The sequence below is a fragment of the Archocentrus centrarchus genome, chromosome 11 (genome assembly GCF_007364275.1).
Source record: "Archocentrus centrarchus isolate MPI-CPG fArcCen1 chromosome 11, fArcCen1, whole genome shotgun sequence".
In the NCBI taxonomy this organism is placed as follows: Eukaryota; Metazoa; Chordata; class Actinopteri; order Cichliformes; family Cichlidae; genus Archocentrus; species Archocentrus centrarchus.
The window spans coordinates 14,680,905-14,704,876 of NC_044356.1; the positions used below are offsets into that span (position 1 = coordinate 14,680,905).

The 23,972-nt window shown below is 39.5% G+C and overlaps 1 protein-coding gene across 1 annotated transcript in view; it reads right to left on the reverse strand.

Moving 5' to 3' along the window:
• akap9 (A kinase (PRKA) anchor protein 9) overlaps positions 1-23,972 on the reverse strand; it is a 117,961-nt gene that overhangs the window by 39,831 nt on the left and 54,158 nt on the right. Inside the window, 12 exon segments of the mRNA XM_030740365.1 lie at positions 481-759; positions 1,028-1,348; positions 2,188-2,239; positions 4,517-4,739; positions 5,387-5,492; positions 6,060-6,157; positions 6,331-6,451; positions 6,553-6,623; positions 6,816-6,963; positions 12,365-12,427; positions 13,608-14,990; positions 14,992-15,989. Of these exon segments, the coding sequence (XP_030596225.1) occupies positions 481-759; positions 1,028-1,348; positions 2,188-2,239; positions 4,517-4,739; positions 5,387-5,492; positions 6,060-6,157; positions 6,331-6,451; positions 6,553-6,623; positions 6,816-6,963; positions 12,365-12,427; positions 13,608-14,990; positions 14,992-15,989 (3,863 nt within the window).

The window sequence follows — 23,972 nt, forward strand, 5'->3', positions numbered from 1 at the left end:
AAGCTTTATTATAGTACTGTTGGTTAAAGTAGTTGCATGCACTTCCAGAAATATGTACAGGTGCTGGATGCTAAAAGTATCAGCAGAAAACATATTCTCTTTACATCTACTTTATCTTTAGTGCATTAAGTTTGCAGAAATGCATGATGGTGATTGAGTGTGTCTGGCTCAAAAACAACAGAACAAAACTGCTTCATCCACATTATTAATTAAAGTTCTGATCCCAGATTCAGGAACAGTCAAGATCATATTTATCAGGTTAATGAAGCAGAAAACATTATTACTCTTATGTGATATAAATGACAATAAATTATACCGTATACAAAAACAGATTCAATCCAATTGATGCAACACTTGCATTGTGACGCAATGCATGTGAAAATTAATGACACAGCAGCAATGAAGTCTGAGGGAATGTGTAGTTGAAAGTGGAGCGCAGATATACACATTGCATGCGACAGCTGAGTAAATGGCACTGACCTGCTCAGGTCCTGATTCAGATTTCTGCAGCTCCTCCTTTAACTTTCTAATCTCAGCGTTCCTCTCTTCAAGCTCCCTCTCCAGTCTCTCCCTCTCGACTTCCTCAAGCCAGCCGCCTGCAGTGAGGGAAGCTCTGGGAGTCGGCTCGTCTTTCTCCCTCTCCTCCAGCTCCTCATCATCCGACTGGGTCTGCATGGAGGAGTTTGTCTGTTGGGCACGTTTGTTGATTCGAGCCAGCTCAGTTTGCTGTGCAAACTCCACGGACATCTGAACTATGGCCTGAAAAGAAAAAGCAAAAAAAAAAAAACAAAAAAAACCTATGGGTCCAAAGATATTTTCTTCAGGATTCCATTTGATGTGAGAGACAATGATGTGAGAGACAATGTGCTTTTTAAAACTTTGCATGTCCCTATCCTATACTATACATGTCCACAGCCCGAGGATAACCTTACTATAAAACAAGTCTAAGAAAAAAATACAGTTGAGCACAACTGTTGCTTTCTCGACCTAATGTTTATACAAAAACTCATGATACATGGCCACACACCCTGGCGACTTCCTCCTCCACTCTCTCCCAGTGTTGTTTCTCTTCCACAGAGACCTGCCTGGCTACCCCGAGGCTCTCAGTGGAGCTTCCAGCACCGCCGATACCGTTAAGATCCTGCTCTCTCTGTCTCCTCTCCTGCTCCCTTTCTTCTCTCAGTCGCGTCAGCTCCTTGCTGTGCTGCTCTTTGAGAGCGGCAACTTCTTGGAGGTACTTGTGGTAGAGAGCTTTCCTCAGTGCCTGCAGCTGTGCTGTCAGGCCAGTAGACTTGACAGACCAGCACAGCTCCACAACTTCCTCTGAGAAATCCTCCTCACTCAGATCCTGGGAAGTCCAAAAGAAGTTGAAAAGTGTCAGTTACAAAATTACTGTGGCACATATTACAGCAGTAACATGTAAAAACAAAGCAAATTATGAAGATAAGAGTAATGAAAGTTCCTCAGGACAGTTCCTGAAATAACTGGGTCCCCTAGCTAAACTCCCCCCACCCCTGATACACTGGTAAATACAACATTTTGTTCTCTCTGTCTCCCAAACACGATAAAGAGATAAAGGGATGCCTTACATTACACACACTACCACTCTGTCTTGTGATGAATTCCTGTCTTGTCTATTTCACAGTCATTCAGCTTCCTTGGTACCACTTGCTCCAAGCTAAAAACTTCAAATCAAAAACATACAATGTCGGAAAGTGCCAGATTTTTCCCCCCACTTCTGCCAATCTTCTGCTTTCCTATCTTCCTCTCTGATCTCTGTGTGAAGATGTGAGAGCCTCAAAGCACGAGCTGTGGAGTTTTAAGGTCAGAGTGAGAACGACAAACTGAGGAAAGAGAGAAGTTGAAATGGCTCAAATGGAGCGCAGTTCATTCACGCAAGACAGAATCCTCCTTTCATGCAGCCACCAAAACTAGAATACGTCCGCTTGGTTAAAACGGTGTTATGCAATGCCCGGCCCCTTTTAACTGTTAGATATAGGTCTAACTCTGCTCGTGGAATCAAGGCAGAGGATTTAGGGCACGTTTTAGCCTAAAGGCTGCAACTGCAACCTCCCATCCTCCCTTACTGTCATAGCATCTTAATGCATGTGCATATTTCAGCTCGTAGCAAGATATGATGCATGTGACGTGGACGATTTAGGAGAAGCCAAAGTGGGGAAACCAAACCTTTAGTTCCTCTTTGTGCTCCTCCATCCTCTCAGAGCTGGACTCTGGAACACTGGAGAGGCAGAAAGATAAAAGGCAATGTCAGTACTGACTATGACGTAAAACTAGTTTAAGAATGACATTTGGATGGGTAAACACATATTAGAATAGGATACTGAAACTTTTTCTGATAATCAATCATAAATTGATACTCAATCATAATTAACAATTAAATCAATATACTGTAATGAATGGAGGTGTGACTGTTGCAAATATCAAAAAGTGTCAAGTCACAGTTTTGTTTATTCAAGTTTATTCACACCTGATTAAAGTGTGTTACTCTGGTAACAGCAGTAATATTGACAGAGACTTAAGTTGAAATACATCATGTCATGAGTCATGTACATGTAGTAACAAAAAAGTCCCCTCATTTTTCTTTTCTGCCACCTCTCAGACAAAAAGGTATTCATGCACTGTTCAGAAAATAAAAGAGGTGGGGAAAAAAAAAAAAAAAAAAAAAAATCGAGGACTGAAGGAAACCGTGGCTTGTATCTCTAGTAAGGGAGGAGAACTTTCAATTATATTATTATATTATTATATTATTATTAAGCTTGCATGCTTTCTCTTCTAAGGAACAGCTTGAAATTCTAATTCAGCACTTTGAATCAACTCCAGGGCTTTAATCTTCTTAATTTTTTTTTTTTTTTATTATACATGCATGCAATAACAAGGGATCAGGCCTCACCCAGCCACAAAAGTACTTGTCAGCCAATTGTCCAATTACATCTGAGCTTCTGAAAATGGGGGAATATTTATAAAAATGGCTGTAATTCCTAAATAGTTAATGCAAAATTTTAGTTGAACTCCATGAATTAAAACTCAAATTCTACACTTCAGCCACATAACTGATTTAAATCCACCGTGGTGATGTACATAGGCAAAACTACAAATATTGTACCTTTTACCAAAACTATATGAAACTAACTGAAAATTATTTATCTGGTGCGTAATTAGTAACAGATAAAACAAACTAACATAAGCAGATCTGCAACTCATGATTTTCTCAATCAAAAAAAAAGGTTAACAATAAATTTCTTCAATCATTGAGATTGGGAAACAAAAGACAATTTCACCATTATAATTTTTAGGAAAGAAGGTGGAGTCTTCAAATTCTCCAAATACAGAAGATATTCAGTTTGTTATTAAATAAGTCAACTGCTGATGTCAATTTACAATTCATTTTAAAATAATGACATTACCATATAAACAGAAGCAGAGTAATTGTCTATAGATTGCCTGTTCAGTCACATTTGAAACAACAAAGCCAATTACTGAGTGTAACTCCTGCCACCATGGCAGAAAGTAATGTAAGTAAACATTTTTCAGAATAATTTAATTGGATATACACCTCTGGAAATTGTTTTATTAAACTAAAGTTGGGAGGAGAGAACAAGCTTATAGTTACAAAATCAAACAGCGGAGGGCAGCAGCATCTCGGTCAAAAGAAAGAAAAGGACTGCTTTCGCCCATTAAAAATAGATGAACATGGATTTATTTTATTATATTTCTGCCTTAAAGTATGTAGAAAGTATGAACTTGCACATAAATGCTAACTTCACAGGCCCCAACAGCCAGTAACCAAAATTTGGATGAGTAAAAAAGGAAGTGAAAGGCTAACTTTTGATTCAGTGAATTTTCTTCATTATACCACAGGACAGTATATACATCATGTTTGAGACAAAAACACTTATAATTTATAATTCAGTGGTGCTTAGTGTCTGGATTCTTATGTTAGCACCTCTCTTCTCTCTGAAAACCACATGGAAGGGCTGACAAGGTACTTCCACATGTTTGTGGGCTAACAAAAGGCGCCTTAGTGAATATTTCATTAGTTAAGGCTTTGTTGTCAACTGAAGTGGGTCAGGTAGCTTCCACGTGCTGCACAGGATGTGCAGACCAGCTTCTGTTTGAAGTTATCTTTAGTACTCTCAGTCATGTCACTTGCCCTGTTCAGACTTGTCTCCAACATACATAAAATCAGCCAATCAAATATTAAAATGAGTCCCTGTGTTTAAGCGTAAACTGTAAATGTGCAAGCAGAACAGCAAGAAATGGTATCAGTACAGCGTCAGTGCTGTTTAAAATCTACAAACTGTGGCATTAACAACAGAGTGAGTGTAAAGGCATCTATAAAAAATAAACTTTTAGGTTCTGAGTGTTGTACATGTTTTCTGTGAAAATATCCAGTAACTTACTTTCATATTTGCAGGTTAAGTTTACTTCCAAATCTAATTTGCCTAAAAATGTGTGCAAACATTTCTGCTGGGTCCTGCTTAAAGCGGTGCATCACCTGTCGTGGGCTGTGACCTCCTGCAGTCGCTGCTGCAGCATGAAGAGCTCGGTTGCGTATCGCTCCTCTGTCTCTGTGGTCTGCTGCTGGTAGTGAGCTCTGAGACGCTCCATCTCTTGCCTGTGACTCTCCTCCAGGTGCAGCTGCTTCTCCTTGGCCTCGGCCTTCAGCCTCTGCAATTCCACGGAAAGGGAGGTAGATGCACCAGGCCGCTCCTCCGGATCTAATCAATACAGAGGTAAAATGTGAAATACAATATGCTTAACTAGAAAGCATCTGAGATTAAAATCAATTAGATGAGACTTTTATATTTGTTCTGGGAATGCAGTCTGCTGCAGTGGCAAAAGACTACATCTAAATGTCCAGTACAAAGTGAATGAGCAATCAAGAAATGACATTTGCCAGTAAAAGTTAAACTGATTTTTTTTTTTTTGACAGCATAACAAGTTATCACATATTTACCATTAACAGGTATAGACATACTTCAGTATATGTATATCCAGTGTCTGCAATATACTGCAGTTTCTGCCATCTGTTACCTAAACTGCATTTGCATTCTTTTATGAATGTGAAACATTTGAGAAATACAAAGCACTTCACACAAATATAAAAATGCACCACACAAACAACACACCAGCCTAAGGTGTGAGCGACCTTTGAGGCACAGCAACCATTAAACACTTCAGCAGCGTAAATCTACAAAACTTTAAATCCTACAGCTGCAAAGAGCATACAAAAGAAAGAATAACACTGAATGATAAAGCTGGGATTAATAAGACTTATTATTACATACTTATACATGCTTTTAAACAGCGCCTTATCATAAAATAGCTTTTAATCTTCTATCAGAGAGGTGAGCTCTAGATTTACCTTCACTTGTTGAAGGGCTTAAAGTGGCGACCTGCTCACGGAGGTCAGAGAGCTCCTTCTCACTGTTTCTCTTCAGCTCACTGTACGCCATCTGCAGTTCATTTATCTGGAGAACAACAAATTTATTGGTACTCTTCTGTTCACACTTTAACCTTTGTTTGTCAGACAACAAACCTGCCAAACAAACACGTCAGTATTACAAACTAAATGCAAAATGTGGTGTATAGTGAACATTATTCACTATAGTACAATTGCCATAGTATACCTTTTATTTTTTAGATGCATCTAACTTGTCAGTTTTATACTAACATTAAATGACTCAGTAAAATTCACGCATTAATGCACAGTCCAAACTGCTACTTAAGAAATTTTACAGCCAATTAAACTTTATAAACAGAAAGCAAAACATGCTTCCAAAGATTTAATAGCATTTCTGTTTATTTATTTTAAACAGTACAATATTTGTTTGAATCTTTTCCAGCCAAGTGATTTTCTTTCAGCAATGCATTATGAGGGAGACTGCCTCAAAATTCAATTCTCATTATACTTTAATTTTGCTACAGTTCTGGTGTGAACATAATTACATAAAAACAAACACTCAAAGCCTGCTCAGAATAAGTCTTCAGCGTGGAACTGAAGCACAGCTTATGGCTACAGGTGAGTAAGTTTCTACCTTGTTCCCATCATCTCTAAGCAGAGCCTGGAGCTGTGAGAGTCGATGATGTTCCTGCTCCATCCTCTCCCTGACCTGCTGAAGCTCTCTGCATAGCTCTAAAAATAAAAATAAAGTAAAATAGACAGGAGGGTTACATTTGGTTTTAGTATTTGAATGTGTACCTACAGTGGGTAAGGTAAAAGCATTTGGTAGCCACACAGTAATTAACGATGCTACAGTGTGTTTTATTATGCACAGTATTTGTTGAATATACTTATTAAAAGTGTACCTCTGGCCTCTAGGATAATGGAGGTGGATTCGCTCGTCACTGGTTGTTCTTGTGAAATTAGCGGCTGGCTCTCTGCATCGACATTCTCCAAAAACTCTTCACCAAAGAGTTTTTGAAAAGCCTGAAAAAGACAAAGACAATGTTGAATGCGATGATACTGAAGTTCCACACTTAAAAAATAAATAAATAAATAATTCGGAAATATTATTCTTTACTAATTACCAGAATAATCGCAGAGCATTCTTGTGACACAGCTTGCATCGTGTCCTGGTATTTGAAGCTTTTTTGCTCATCTAAGAAAAACAAGGACAAAATGATACAGGTAAAATAATATTATACAAGTTCTGATCTATGACTATAAGCATCTAGTATGAAAATCCTGCAGGACATGTGAGCCCATCTGATTGCTGTTCTGGTTTCATCGATCACTGACAGCTCTGTTTTGCCACAAACACAGATGCACACAAAGCCCTCAATCTGCTCACTCTGCGTATCGTGATGTTTCAGGTCCTGCAGATGCAGCTCTAGAGAGTGCGTGCGGGCATCGGTCTCCTCCTGCAGCAGCTCAAACTGGGCGGCGTGGATCTGAGACAGGCTAATGCGCTGGGCTTCCATCTGCAGCCTGCACTCACCCTTAAAGCAAGAAGAAGACATCATCTCATCAACATCAAATAATCCACAGAGGAATGTGCCTTTCCATCCAGATATACAGTATAGATATGCTATTAGATATATATTGTACTCTTTACATGTAGAGCATTTTAATATAGATAAAATGTTTGTTTTGGGATTTTTTTTTTGGGGGGGGGGGGGCATTTGATAAAATAGATTAAAAAAAAAAAAAAAACCCTGGAAGACATTAAACATATTATTTATAAACGAAGAGGGGTGGCGATTTTAATTTCAAATGCCCTGCACTATGAACATATTGCAGAACATAAAGACAGGGAGGGTCGATTTATTTTAATTACGGGAATAATAGATGGCGTCCTGATTAGTTTATTTAACGTCTATGCTCCACCTGGTAGCAAATGGCCATTTTATAAACACATATTTGAATTAGCAGCAACAAAGAGTCAAGGCATAATGATCTGCGCAGGGGATTTTAATGTCCGGTTAAACCCAAATTTGGATTCATCAAACGGTAAATCGAACTCCAAAAACACCAGTAAAAGAATTAGAAATATGATGGATGAACTGGGAATAGTGGATGTATGGAGGGATAAGAACCCAACCAGTCATGACTACACGCACTATTCCCCTTCCTATAATGTATACTCACGAATTGATTATTTTTTCATGTTTAAAAGGGACATCCATAGAATAGAAAGTTGGGAGATTGGCACGTCTCCTATTTCAGACCACAGCCCAATCTATATCTCTTTTCACCTGACTAATAAAAGTAGATCCACTCTCTGGAGGTTAAATACAAACTTATTAAATAATACAATCATTAAGGAGAATATGAAAACTGAAATTAAAAGATACCTGGATGAGAACGATAATGAAGAGGTGGGTCCAATAATACTTTGGGATGCTATGAAGGCGGTACTCAGAGGGAAAATAATAGCAATTTCCTCCAACGAAAAGAAAACCAGACAACAAAAGCAAAACCATTTGGAAGAGGAGCTAAAGAAGCTTCAGAAAGAACATTCCAAAACCCTTCAGGAGGCAACTAGGATCAAAATTGAGGCATTAAAAAAAAGAACTGAATAGTCTGAATATCCAAGAAATACAAAAAAACTTCTCTTCACTAGACAGAAATACTACGAAGCAGGGGGAAAATCCTTGAGGCTCTTAGCATTTAAACTACAAAAGCAACAAGCTGACAGAACTATTCACAAAATAAAAAATATTTATACAAATAGGGTTGAAACAGGCTTAGAGAATATTCACAAATGCTTTAAAAACTTTTTCCAAACTTTATATTCCCAACCCAAATTGAACAATGAAGAGCTGATAGACGCCTTTCTTTCCCACCTTTCTCTTCCCAACGTTACAACCAAACAAAACGAACAATTAATATCAGAGATAACTGAAGCAGAATTAAGATCAGTCATTGGAAAGCTGAAAGGAGGGAAATCCCCAGGAACAGACAGATTTACTGCTGAATGGTACAGAGAAATGCAAGATCAGTTAGTCCCTGTTTTATTAAGAGCTTTTAATTATGTACTGGAAAAGAAAATAATCCCCCCTTCATGGAGAGATGCGATTATTTCACTAATTCCTAAAGAAGGCAAAGATAAGTTGATTTGTGGAAATTACCGCCCAGTAAGTGTATTAAATATCGATTATAAATTATTTACTGCCATAATTTCACAGAGACTGGAAAAAATCTTACCAGAGATAATACATAAGGACCAAACGGGTTTCATCAGACAGAGACAGACGCAGGACAACATTAGAAAAACCCTGCATATCTTAAGTCATGTAGTCCAACAGAAAATAGAAACCCTTGTACTGAGTCTAGATGCAGAGAAGGCCTTTGACTCAGTCGGATGGTCCTTCCTGTATAAAGTGATGTCCAGGTTCGGGTTTCACCGGACCACAATTGATGTAATTGGGGCATTGTACAATAAACCATCTGCTAGGATAAAAATTAACGGAGATCTATCAGACCCCTTTACTTTGGAAAGATAAGATAAACATTACCAAGACTCAGGTTTTAACACTGAATTACAAGCCACAGAACAAATTTAGGAATTTGTATAAATGGAATTGGGAAGCAGAATCCATAAAATATTTAGGGGTCACACTATGCAAGGATTTCTCCAGGACTTTTGATGCTAACTATGGACCCCTAATCTCAAAGCTAAAATCAGACACACAGAGATGGAATTTGATCCCTTTTTCGACTCTATACTCCAGAATAGAGTCAGTGAGGATGAATATACTTCCATGCTTACTCTATTTATTTCAGTGTTTACCTATTCAGATCACAGATAGGCAATTCGTGGAGTGGGACAGGCAAGGGAAAAAGGCCAGAGTGAGATACAGAATTCTGCAGTTAAAAAAGGAAAAAGGAGGACTGGGTCTCCCCGATTTACAAGTCTATTACCTTGCAGCTCAGTTAAGACCAGTGATTTGTCTTTGCTCTTCATCTTATGATGCAGTATGGAAAGATATAGAAGGTACAACGGTGGAAGTAATACCTTTATTATCAGTATTAATGGATAAAGATCTACAAGAGGAGCTGACAATAACACATGACTCAATGCTTTATACACTGCTGGATTCCTGGAAAAAGATAGTTAAATTGTGCAAATTAGATAATCAGATCAAAATTCTCAGATGGTGTGCCTTTGATTCAGCTTTTAAGCCAAACAAGAGTGATGGGAGATTTATAAGCTGGATCCCAAAAGGATTGACCACTTATTATTCATTTACCCAGAAGGGGGCGTTTCAGAGTTTTGAGGAACTCCAAAGGTCTAAAGGGTTGAAAAAGGATGACTTCTACAGATATCTGCAGGTCAGGACCTATTTTAATCAAAACTTACAAGAAACTTGGGAAACTGCTGAACCAGGATTTTTTAATGTGTTTCTGTCTCTGTTGAAATCAGATTCATGTACAGAACTTGTTTCGAGATTATATAACGGGATTCTTTTGTCAAAACAAGGTGATACAGACTATATAAGAAATAAGTGGTTAAAAGAAGGAAATTTGACTATTTCGTCTGAAAGCTGGGAATGGATTAACAAATTACACTGGATGACCTCGAGCTCCAATATATGGAGAGAATTCTGTTGGAAAAACACTGTTTGATACTTTGTAACTCCAGCTCAGCAAAAATATCAAGGCAGGGGACACGCCTGTTGGAGACTCTGTGGGACAAACGAGGCAAACCATCATCATATATTCTGGGGTTGCCCAGTGATTGAGGCATTTTGGGAGCAGTTATGTGTTCACTTGAATAACATCTTCACTGTGAGAATCCCCTGTGAATGTGAAGCCTTGTACTTTGGAGACATCCCATGCAATAACTGGTCTATGAAAGATAAAAAACTGTTGTTAATGCTTCTGGCGGCAGGCAAAAAGACGATCACTAGGAAATGGTTAAAACCTGAAGCACCTACAATTGATGAATGGTTCGTAATTATCCAGGAAATTTACATTCTAGAGAAGTTGTCATTCACTATTAAAGGTCAAAGGGAATCTTTTTTCAGGATCTGGTCAAAATGGACAAATTATGTTAAACCAGTAATCCCAGTGGATTAAACATGTCTGTTACACAAAAATATTGTCATGTTACATGAGGTATCCCTGTTTTGATCCTGGCATACATACACATTTGACTGTATTTTCCCTTGACATGATGAGAGGGGGAGTCACCCCTCCCAACTTACAGGTTATATTTATATGTTTGGTTATTTTACTTAATCTAGGATTGTAGTTTTTTTGTGTCTCCACCGGGTTTTTCTCCCGACACGATAAGATTCGGAGCCCCCCCCGCTCACAGGTTATGTTCATTTGTTTGTTTATTCTATTCAAAACTGGATTAGCAACTGACTTTTGGATGTGGAATTTAAACTGTACACAGAAGATACTGTCTGTAACATTTGCTTCTCCAAATAAAAAATAAATTAAAAAAAAAAAAAGTCCAGCAGTTCCCAGCTGTTTACAGACTGTTGTTTATAGAACAGGGGATGCTACACAGAGGTAAACACGGCCCAGTCCCAACTTGTTTGAAAATAAAAATGAGCCAATATTTTTCTTAAAATGGTACATTTTCTTAATTTAAACATTTGATATGGTTTCTGTGTTCTACTGTTAATAAAATGTGGGTTTATAAGATTTGAAAAAACAAACAAACAAAAAAAAAAAAAAACATATTAGTTATAACTGAGCACAAATTAAATTACGCAGCATAATAAATCAATGTGATAATCAGAAGACTAAAATAATTAAATAATATAACTCCAGCATTCATATTTGTTTGGCAGAGCTGTGATATGAGCCATCTGTGTTTAGAATGACAGGTCTGCCATTATTACTTCTTTAACAAGGAACAAAAGGCACACGGTGAAGCTTCTCTCTCTAATTATGCATCGTGCATTAGCACAAATTCATTATGGCTACACACTCGTGAAACTGTGCTTCTCTTACCTTTGATGTCAAACATTTTAAAGTGCACTCTACATTTTAAATAGGCTGTATTAAAACGATACGATCTCCCTGTTCTCACTACACCTAACGAGTGCAGAGTAGAGACTCCTTTCAAACCTGTAGCTATGCAGATTTTGCTGCTTAAATACATGCAGATGAGAGATGGTCAGTGCCTAACAAATAGATGGCAGGTGTGCTATGATGTGCTGCTCCTATAAATAATGAAAACTGTGGTGGGGAAAAAAATGGCTTCTATGGTTAAAATGACACACCTTATATAACACATACTGAAAAAGAAAAAGCTAAAATATACAAAATCATTCCCGGGTTTGTTTTTAACAGGATTTTTCAAGCGGGAATGGACTGGTTTCTTTAAGGAGTAGCCTACAGTCTAGTTCCTAATGATGAATGGAGATATTTACAGAGATTTTACTGGCATATTTGTTGCACAGAAACTTACAGTTTGTTAGCTGCTCTCTTCAGCATCTGCTTCAGCATCTGGGAGCTGTCAAGGATTAGCTGCAGCTGCTCCCTGACATCAAGGAATATTTTACTTTGAAAAACAGGCTCCCCCCACCCCATGCCTCACAGCATGGCTCTGCTCTGATGACAATTTTTATTTTCTAATTTTTGTAAGGCCGTCTGATAGGACTGCTGATGCAGAGTTTTTTTTTTGTTTTTTTGCCTGGTGAAAATTTTCTGCCTACACAACAAGCTCATCTATTTGGTAATTTGAGGCACGTTGAGTGTGGAAATGATCTGTATTAATCTTTTTTTTTTTTTAAAGTCAGGTTGGTGCAGGATAGAAGCACAGCTTTCACTGTACTGCAGCTGTATCAGCACCTTTTTTATGACCTTTACATCATACTGTTTGATGCATCAAAGCAGCTGAAAACCAAAAGGCAGGATGTGAGCTTAAGTGACATTTACATGTTCAGTCGGCTCTCCCTGGACAACATGCGTCGAGCGGCCGGCCGTCCCATGTCTGCTTACCTAAAGAAGCAAGCAGAGTAAACATATTGTAGTTTTTAAAACTAATATTTCCCCACAAATGCTGACAAATAAGACAATGATGGACAGAAAGGTAAGATGCACCGTTATGGATCACTTCCTGAGAGGGAGCATGGAGTAACTGCAGTAACTTGTTCCTAAAAGTATCCACTACACTTTGCAATGGAAGCAGGAATTTTATACCACTTATTTCACATCCAGTGTTGACTCTACACAGAACATCAGAAAATATAGATCTTGCACAGCAAATCAATAACATATCTACTAAAATAAAACTTTCCAGTGCCACTATATATCTAACACTTTTTTTCATGCTTTTTCTAAGCTTTTGCATGTTTGGCTTTTCCAACCCAGGAGGTGAAACTAATGACGAGGCACAGATGTGAAAATGGCAGACAGACACCGTACACAATCTTTTGGATTCTTGGTGTTTTTATGACACAGCTTGAAGTGACACAGACACAGAAGTGACTGGGTTAAAATGGCTTCTCACCTCAAACCCTTCACTCCCTGCAGGATGGAAAGAAACTAGAATGTACACATTTCTACACAACGGCAATGATTCAAAGCCATCAGAAGACTCGTTGACTGCGTTTCTTCCCTATTTTCAGCCATTTTTAAAGGATTGAGGACGAGCTGATTATAAATATTGAATAGCACCCCTTTAAAAGCAGAAATGAGCGGAATATCAATGGACACTTCAATGCAACACGCAGGCTGTATTGTGCGTGCACATTTCCCACAATTACTGCACTGAATGATCTGCATAAACTTGAAAATGTATCTTTTGGCACAGCAGTCTGACTATGTTGCTCAGTGTTACCTTTCAGAGCAAGCCTGAACGCAATCTGCAATCATAACTGTTTCTCACTAGAGAGAAGACATATCAGTGCTGAAACGCCTCAGTCATACTCTCTTCAATATTTCAACAAGATGCGGCTATGAATGCACAAATACATTTCATCATGCTGATAATAATAATAATAATAATATAATAATACCCCAGCATTAACTGTGATGGATGTAGTTTTAACTCTTTTGATATGCATAGTTTTTATGAAAAGCCTTTTAATCATTTAATCAGATATATATAGTAATCAGACTTGAAAAAGGTAAAGAGAAAGGTAGCAGCATGCTGCAGCAGATACATGTGAGTGCCTACCTCTTTGCTGATGTAGCCTTTGCCTCCGTCTCCCTGGTATCCGTCAGTGGTGTCCTCCTTACTGGCCCTCTCTTGTGAACGAGACGCAACCTGGCTCTCCATCTGAGGCTGCATCTCATCCTCTGCAGCACTTTTAGCTCTCTCTTCCTCAGTCACTGCCTCCTCTTTCTCCTCCCTTTGTCTTTCTTCTCTGTTCTCTGAAAACACGGAGCCCACTTTGCGCTCCTGCTTCGCCCTCTGCCGCCTCTTGCGCCTGCTTGACCCTGAGGCTGAGGACTTCTGCGGGGAGGATCGTCCTTCAACAGGTCCCTCCCCTGAGGACTGCACTGCTGCTGGGGATGGAGTATGTGAAAGCCTGTGGAGCTCCAGAGTCTGCCGGATGCTGTCTCTTTCGTCTTCAGCTGCCTGTAAGAGGGACTGAAGAGCCTTGATCTCCTCTTGCAGAGATTGAATCTGAATATGATGATCCACTGAAGAACAAACTGGCTCAAGGGCTGCCTCATCTTCCTGGAGCTTAGCTTTTCTCTGGGCATCCTGCCCTCTTATCTGCTCCGTCTTAATCTCCTGCTTCTTTTCCAGTTCCTTCTCTAGGATTTCATTTTGGGCGATGACCTCAGAGTTTTCTTTTCTCACTTTCAGCAGCTCTTCTTCTAGTTGTCCCACTTTGCTCTCTGTAAACATTAATTGCTCTGTAACTTCAGAAAGCCTTCCAGTCAGGCTTTCCTTCTCACTCAAAGTAACATTAAGCTTCTCCATTAGTTCAGTAGAATGTTTTTCAGTCACAGCTTTATCAGTATTTGTGTCCTCCATATTGTCATCTCTGCTGCCCTCCTCCAGCTCTCGAATCTGTGACTGAAGGCTGGCGATTTTTGCCTCAAATTCAAGTGTCTCCTTCCGCGTCCTCTCTTCCAACTGTGTCTTTGCCTCAATGAGACACTTGTACTCTTCTTTGAGCTCCTGATAGTTTACCTCAAAATTCTTTTCAGCAAAGGAGAAAGTAGTCCTCTGCTTTTCCACTTCTTCCCTAAGCTCAGCTACTTGTTGCTGCGTTTGATTGCTCTGTGCTGTGAGTGCCTCAATTTTCAGAATTTTTGAGTTGATCTCTTCTTTCAAAGTGTTATTTGATTGGATCAGTGACTCCTTTTCCAGTTCAAGCTCTTTTAGTTTGTTCTCCCAGTGCTGTTCTCTCGCTTTTGTCTGGTTTTCAAGCACCTCCATCTTTTTTAGTAATGTCTGAATTTCAGTCTCCATTCTTGTTCGTTCTTCTCCCCCCTTTCTAAGTTCCTCAAGCTCGGCCTGAAGCTCTTGGAGCTGCTCGACGAGCTCATTTGCTTTAGAGCTGTGCAAAGCCATCTTGAGGTCTTCTTTGAGCCCAAGAATTTGGTTGCAAAAGTTCATCTCGCTCTGCGGCAAAACTTGCCTTCTCTCTTTGTAACAAACGCAGTTCGTCTTCATGACCAATTCGCAGCTCATCCAGCGCTTTCTCGTGTTTGCTAGCAGCTTCGTTGAGAAGGTTTTCTGTGTTTAGAAAGTTCTCTTTTTGCAGTTCTTCCCTAAGATTGGTGAGCTCTTCTTCATGGCTAAATAGAAGCTGAGTTCTCAGTCGTTCCAGCTCTGCTTCCTGTGACTCTGCCATGCGGTCCAGCACAGCATCTTTTTCTTTCTCCAGCATCTCCAACTTGATCTTGTAATTGGTTATTTCAGATTCATGTTTTGTTTCAGCTTCTTGTGCAGCTTCCTGAAGACCATGCAGCTCAGTCCTCAGATTGTCAATGGTCTCTTGGAGCTGCTGCAGCTCAACGTGTTGGCTTTCCTGAGAGATAAGACTGTGGGATACCTGCTCCACCTTTTCTTTAGCTAAATGGAGCTCTTGAAGAAGATCATCCAACCTGGCCTGCAGGCTGACCTTCTCTTGGGCTATTTCACTAAGCTCACGTCTGGCTTTATCATGCATAGATTGAGACTGCTCTAAAGTTTCTTGGAGCTCCCTAATTTTAGTATTGAGGATGTCCACCTCAACAGTGTTGTCAGTGGAACTTTGAGACAGTTGTGCTTTTAGAAGCTCGAGCTCTGCATGATGCTGCTCAGTCATTTGCTGCACTCTCGCAGCATGCTGCAAATTAAGCTCCTGCTTCATCTCGACAATTTGTTGACCGTACATCTCATCCAGCTCCGCCCTGAGAACTTCAAGCTTCCTCTCAGTCTCTTTCTGCATTTTTTGGACGGTGTCACTCTCTGAAAGGCTGCCCTGGTGACAGCGCTTCTGCAGATCTTCGACTGTGCGCATGAGCTGCATAATTTCATTAGATGACATTCGCTCTTTCTGTCTGGAGGTTGCAAGTTCGCTTTTACAAATTTCTAACTCCTTTTGTTCTTTTTCCAATTGTAATTTACAACTCTCTACTTCATTTGTATGACTCTCTAAGTCAGCCCTTGTGCTTTCCAACTCATCCAGACAGCTTTCCAGCTCAGATTCCTTTGTAGCCATTCGCTGTTGGAGGTGGTGAAGTTGTTTTTCAGAGGTCTCCAGCTCATCTTCGAGCTGTGTAATGGAACAGTCACGTTCTGAAATGACTCTCTCTTTCTCTGCTATAATGAGCGCTTTCTCATCTGACTGCTGTATAATATTCTCATCTGTACTCCTCCCCACATGAGCAAGTTCATCTCTGAGCAGGGTTAGTGACCGCTCATGTTCTGTGATTATTGCAGTTTGCTCTGAAATTAACTGATTTTTCTCTCTTAGTGTTGTGCAGAAGACTTCTCTGCTGCTCTCAATTCTGTCAGTGACTGCTCCTGACTTGAAATAACTTTTTCTTGTTTAGCAATCAACAAGTCCTTTTCATTTATCCTTTGGGAAAATGATTCTTCAGCTCTTCTCCCTGACTACAAAGACAATTACATCTTAGAAATGCTCGAGCAACATTTAAACCACGCTGTGAAACCACTAAAACACAAAAAACATGAAAATGTAAAGTTAAGATACAAAGCAACTTCTTACCAACTCCATCTCACTGATCTTCTGCTGGAGCTGGCTGATGTGCTCCAGCTGTTGGCTGCTCCTGTCCTGGTGCTTTCTGACCTCAACATTCATCTCTTCCAGCTGCTGTTGGTACTGAACGAGCTGCTGCCTGGCCTGCAGAAGATCAGCTGCAGTGCTGCTGTGACTGGTATTCCTCAGTGTCTCACCTGCCTGCAGCTGTGATTGTCAGTTGGATCAGATGGTAGAAAAATAAAGAGGAAAATGCAGCTTCAGTTTATAAAAGTTACAAGACCAACTTCACAAAGATATATTGATTATTCAATACTTAAACAAGTCAAACTCAAATAGAAGTACCATATTAAAAGCGTAAAAAGTACAGAATAGATAAATAGCTGAGTTCTGGTAAATATTAAAGTATTTTTACCTGCTGGAACTGAATTTGTAGCTTTTGGCTTTGCTCTGTCAGCTCCAAAAATTCTTTCATGATCTCATCTTTCTCTTCACGAGCCTGCTGAAGGTTGGATGTGAGCTGGGTGATGATGCCATCTCGCTGCTTCAGCGCTGCTTCAAACTCCTGCAGCTATAAATTCAAAATTAAATAGAATTAAGTAAAAATCCCCAAACAGAGATGAATGAGTTGATTTCTTTGAAGCACTAAAAAGGAAGCCAACTCATACAACTACACATACACTGTAAGCCAGTAAAGATCAGGAATAAAAATATTCCTACCATCATCACTTTAACCTCAACGTGAACCTGTTTAAATATTAGATCTGATTATAAAGTTCTGACACCACCTATTAAAAATACATAGAAAATTAAAAAAAAAAAAGGTTTAAATTTAACCAGTTTTTCTTTCAGCGTCATTTCCTTGTGCACTTTTTATGAAAGGTTCTAGCTGTGTCTGTTGCAGAAGCCCCCTTTTGATCACTTGGGTTTCACCATGGACCTCAAAGGTGGTTTTTGAGTTTAATGGGTGGAGTCACTGTACTTTGTGTTAAGAACTCACCCCTCAAGAATACATAATCATACAGGGCTACAGTGGACGCTGGTGGAATTGAGTAGCTTTTTAACAAACAATTCATTTGTCTTTGTATACATGTCAAGGCTTATAACTCATATCTTCCATAATGACATTTAAGTCAGAATTTTAATTAGGGCTAGTTTTTAGTTTTGTTGTAAATATTGCATGCTGTAATGCAAGAGAAAAAAAAAAGCAGTAGTACATCTCCACTCTATGTATTTTCTCAACACACTGACTAATGGACAATGTAAGATAAAGAAAAGAGGAGGACCACAAAGAAAGTTCACGGATGTAGTGAAGAAGGACCCGCAGAGTGTTGGTGTGACACAAGAGGATGTTAGGGATAGGGTGAGATGGATGCAGATGATCCACTGTGGCGACCCCTAAAGGGAGCAGCCAGAAGAAGAAGCAGCAGCAGAAATGGAATTAGAAGAAAAACAATGTATAATACTGTACTAAAAATGCTCACCTGCTGCATGCCTTCTGCACCAAATGCAGACCTGATTTCTTCAAGCTCTTGTCTCAGCTCCTCCACTGCCCGGGTCTTGGCCTCTAGTGCATCCTCCAAATCCTGCCTTGTACCCCCCTTTGTCACCTGTTGCGGGGACTCCACCTCCTCCTGAGGCAGTAAATACCATTAAGAGCCATTGAGGCATTTATAAAGATAGAAGATAAGGTTTTAGAACAAGCTTAGCAGTTAGTCCCCACCAAATAGCAACAGCTTTTACTTAGAGGAGCCATAAGCTACATGAAAGAAAGTGCACAAAATCAATCAATTCCTGACATATTAATATGTCAGACAGTCTTCCATCTATAGTAGATAACACAAGTTTAACATAGCTGCAGAAAAGTTGTCTGGAATTAGATTAGGAAATGTGGCTGATACATAAGTAGGTACGAATACTAATAAGATTCTTGAGACCCATGTCATTATGATTCTGCTTAAAAGCTTAAATTCTTCATCAGTTCCCATTCTGACCAATTACTGATCTACTGTGTTAAAAAAAATCAGGCCTGGGTGCTGGTTTAACTCACAGGTTGAGCAGGTGATAAGATGCTGCAAGGCTAAATGCCCTAACCCCCCCCCCCCCACACACACACACACACACACTTCTTGCTCTTCCTGCTTTCCTGTCTCCACTTCATTGAGCTGTCTAATAAATGCAAAATGCCAAAAAATAAAAGAGCTAGGCCTACACAGGCTTCAATAAAACCATTTCACTACTGAGGAAGAAATCAGAAAAAGACTTGCATGTAACAAAGAAGTTCAAACGCTTCAATTCCATGAGTTTTCCACAGGCTTGGATATATACAATTCTATTATTGTACAAAGATCTGACATTTTCTTTTGATTTTCTTTTTAAAAATAATTTAATCACACTACTTTATATAAATACATTGTAGCAGAAAGATTTCTAGCAACATTTAATATTGTAATTTTGTTTTGGTCTCATATTTATCCAAAATTCCCCGGTAATTCTTTTTGCACTTAAAACCACATTTCTGGTTTTTGCTCTCTAACAGTCTCGGCTGTATTGATCAGCAGCTCGCTGGTTTCTGTCTTTTCAGTTCGAATATAACCTCAGTGACTTTAAAGAGAACAGCTCTTTGTGTAACACCTCCTGTCCTCTAATCATCCACCCCATTTGAACTTCATTCTGCTCCAGCTTTCACAGATAATTTACGCCTCTGAAATGTCACAAAGCCCTGTTCAGTCTGAAACATGTGACTCTTTTCTGCTTTCAATTTGTCATTTGGAAATAACAATGATCCCCCCCCCTTACATCACAATTTTTAAATGCCTCACATAGATATAGTTAGAGCACAAAACAGGTGTGGTTAGTGGGTTATAGGAAATATTACAGGAGGCTAAAATATTAAGCAAATCCAGAGTAAAGCCCAGCAGCAAGCATTAGCAAGGCCAAAGCAGAGTGGAAAGAACTGCTCGATCAGATTACTGTACCCAGATAAAATCCTTTGAAGGCATCATTAGGTTGTCTGTGATCTCATCAAGGCATCCATTTACCTGTTAATTCACAAGGCTAACAGTCAAACATTAAGATCAGAGAAATGTAACGGAGGAGCCCACATAAATTCAGTGATCGCTGATTTGTATCATTTATTCTCTTTAAAATACTCTCAAAATGTTGATTAAAGTGCATCAACTAAACTCAAAACTTAGACTCATCTCACCGACTCAGTCAGTGAATTACCACGTAATGTCGTAAGTCAACAAAAAGAATAGAGAATTAGAAGATATTTAAAAATCTGTATACTAATACGGATTTTCATAAAAGGCACAGATTGTTTCACTTCTATTTCACTCACGCTCTGAGAAAATGTACAGCAGCCAACAAGGACACGGCGTAAGAACAGAAGTTATTTATCCATGAAGAATATTTCCAGCACATCATAATATCACCTTTCAAGTGGCTAAGAGGACCAGAGACAACAAAGATAACAAAAAGGTATTTCACCCTGCATTATGATTTCCAATTTCCATTTTCAGATGAAACCAGAAGAATATGCAAAAAGGCTCCATGTAAATGATAAACCAAATGATATATAGTGGAACTGTAGATAAGGCAGTTAATAAGCCACAATTTTTCTCCTGCCAAAACAAAGGAAAAAAAGAAAGAAAGAAAAGGAACATTTATGACAAAGTGGTGGTTTATATTTTGAGAAAAACTGTCTCACCTCTGAGGAATAATCCTCTGCAGTGGTGGAAACTTCACTCTCTGGCTGCAACACACAAAAAATAAAACCAACATGTTAGCCACATTCATACATGATTTCAGTCACAGCACTCGCTTCATTTTGTGAATTAATTTTATTAATTTAATTCTTCCAATTTTTAGAAATGATGCCTGCCATATGTCCTATTCTGTATGCGCACTGCATTAAAATGTGGTGCCAGCCTACTTCTGCTACACAGCTCCTTTCTCACTCCTGCAGTTTAATGACCATCATTATTGAAGCCTATTTTTGGGTTAATTCCTGGGTCATAAATTGAAACTGGGGCGGGGGGCAAAGCAGAAGAGAAATGTCTCGTTAGCTTCAAATGACTGGAGAATGGAAGTACCACATTAGAAAAAGTTGACAGGAATAAGGAAAAAAAAACTGAACATGCACTTTCCTTCCACTTCATTTTGTGTGAAGAAAGGGGAGAACAGAACGGTCTACAACTTTTGAGGAGTAAAGACATGAAAATTACTTTCATTTTTATTTCATGAAAAGAACGGGACAGTAAAGAACAAATTACACCCAACCCACAACATTTGCAGGGACAACATACTAACACAACCCTACAAGCTGAAAGTATGCCAACCCCAGCCAAGGAACCTCTTACCTGTTGATTTTCAACAGGTAACAGAAGCAGTGATGAGCAGTCAGCCTTGTAACATTGTAGCCTCCATTTCTACACATGCATATTTTTCTCCAGTAGAATCACTGTGGCCCTAACATTTTTCTGCTCAGTACTTTTACACTAAAAGAAAGATGTGTGATTTGTGATATTGCGTGGGACCAGAGCTTGAAGTATATATTGTTCACTAGTAATTGTGTAACAGTTAAATGCGGGAAACATTAAGATGTTTATATGCTGTTAACTTGTATTTGTTTTAGCCTGTAGTTGCTGACAAATGATGACAGCTTAAACCTGAGAGGATCCAAAAATTACAAATTGCAATCAAAATGTTCTGTGACTCGGGCCATAACAAGTAAAAATCATGTGAGATTTAAATTTGGCCAATCTCGCCTTCAGGTTCATCTCCTTGTCTCTCCTTGCACACAGAGATCGCTGGATGGACAACCTGTTCTGAATATTTGTGTATCTGTGATATGTGAAGGATCTCCTCCACTGTGTCAATTCAGCCCTGTAAACTGAATTTCTTATTGGGGAAGAGAACTAAGCCGCATCAACCCAAATCTGGCAATTGAAGATTGTGTTTTGAAATTTTAATGCACTGTGAGTAGGTACACACACTGACAAGCTCGTGTTTGAGGCGCTAAATGTTTTCCCTCAGACGCCTCAGGACATTACAACAGAACTCTTCACTGACAGTCTGACTCTGGGGGACCCATTCACAGTCCATAACTCTATGCTTCGCTCTATGCCCCAACCAGTTGCAGCAGATGGCTCTGCCCCTCCCCCAGCCTAATTCTGCTGAAGGTCTCTTCCTATTAAAATGGATCTCCATTTCCCAATTATTGTCGAGGGCTGCTCATAGGGGATTTCTCTCTAATAACACAGGGTCTCTGCCTTCAAGCATAAAGCACAGTCTGAACTGCTGCTATAAAAATGAAAATGAAAATTGAAGTGCAGGAAAAACAAAAGCATGCCAGTGGCCGTGTTCCTGCCCTAATTTACCGTCCTCTTGGACACCGCATATTTGTCCACAGAACAAGATCCAGCTCTTATCACCAATGATGATCTTTGCTGTGAAAGTCAGGTCAGTTTGACACTTAAGTAGAGGGTTAACATTTGTGCAAATTTCTCTGGTGAAATCCCCCCATGTGCAAGTGAGAGGTCAGAACAAGATGTCCACAGAGCGCTGGAAGTGGTCTCGAGGGGTACAAGCAGACAGCCTTGAAGGGAAGATCAGCCTAATTTACACGTTTTTTTTTTTCCTTTTTGTGCATGGACTCACTAAACTGCATCTCGTAATATCACAGCTCTATTGCGCCATGACAGTTACACTGATGCAAATATTATTATGCGACGGTCTAAGAGGCATCAGTGAGTCAGCCCACTCATATTTGGGTTTAAATCTCTTTGAGATGCTTGACAGCGGAAAACACTGATGCTGTTGTGTTTCCAAGCAACCCCCTCCTCCCCACCACAGGCCCCATGAGCAGTTAGTCTGGGATAAGGACAAAAAAAACAAAAAAAAAAAATGTTGTGAGACAGAATAAACAACAACCAAAACATTTTAATTTAAGTGACTCAATAATTTATCAACATAAACAACTCTCACAATCCACTCTGTATGATTCAGTCCCTTAAAATCCATGTTTCATTTGTTGGTGATGCATGCCAGCTGCCATCCAGGCAGGAGTAAATTAGTTTGTCCAGGGCTTTTGTAATAGGGAGAGAGGTGGGCTGCTCCCAAGGTAAAAAAAAAAAAAGTGCCCGAAACACCAAGGCATTCAGCCAACCTTAAGGTCTGCTGAAAAGTGCTGCAAGGCCACAGGAACTGGTCGCACAGACCGTCACATCTCAGTCTGTTTAAAGGCAATTGTCTGTTTCCATGGTAACCCGGTATTTTGTGGGCATGTACTGCATCAAATGTGCAGAGGGTTCAGGGAAAGAGTGGCTGTTAAAAGAAACCGAGAGGGCTCGAATGATTGGGAGGAGGGAAAAAAAAAAAAAGCCTAAGTGCCCTTAGGTCCACATATTTAAAAAAAACTGCTTTAGATCGATTTTCTTCAGAACGGTGGCTGAATATTTATTTTTCAGGACTGTTTAGACTAAATGTTCAGGCTCAAACCAATTGTCCATAAAATAGAGGAATTCAATGCAGTCTGAAAGGTTATGCAACTTGTAAGGCTTACACACAAGAAAAATGGGGCTGGCACAATAATATTTGTGAAAATGAAATAAATTTCAGAAAACTTAAACACTGAATGTTATCAAATAGCACATTTGATGAAATTACCTCAGTGAACTAAGCAACTAAGATCTTGATCAAATCCAATCACGCATTAACAGACAAACAACAGACGCTTGTCTAGCAGTCAAGTTTTCTGCAGCAGCGCCAGATCAAACAAATCATACAAGCACTATATCATAGTGTGGCAGCTTACACCAAATATGTCGATATTGGCCTACGCATACAGTCATCGGCCAGAAAGATGATTAAAGTGACTTTGAATATGGTATACTGTTGGTGCCAGACAAGCTGGCCTGAGTATTTCAGAAACTGCTGATCTACTCGGATGTTTCTACATCACCATGTCTCGGGTTTTACAGAGAATGGTCTGAAAAAAAAGAAAATATCCAGTTCTCTGGGTGAAAATGCTTTTTGATGTCAGAGTCAGAAGTCAGAGGAGAAAGGCCAGACTGTTACGAGCTGATAGGAAGGCATCAAGAACTCAAATAACCACCCGTTACAACCAAGGTATGAGAAGAGCACCCAGGTGCCCACTCCTCTCAGCTAAAAACAGGAAACTGAGATTAAAATTTTGCACAGGCTCACCAAAATTGAAAGCTCTGGAAAAACACTGGTCTGACCTGATGAGTCTCAATTTCTGCTACAACATTCAGATAGCAGGGTCAGAATTTGGTGTAACCAAAAAGAAAGCATGGATCCATCCAGTTCAGGCTCCTGGCGGTAGTGGAATTAATTTACCTCCCGTCACC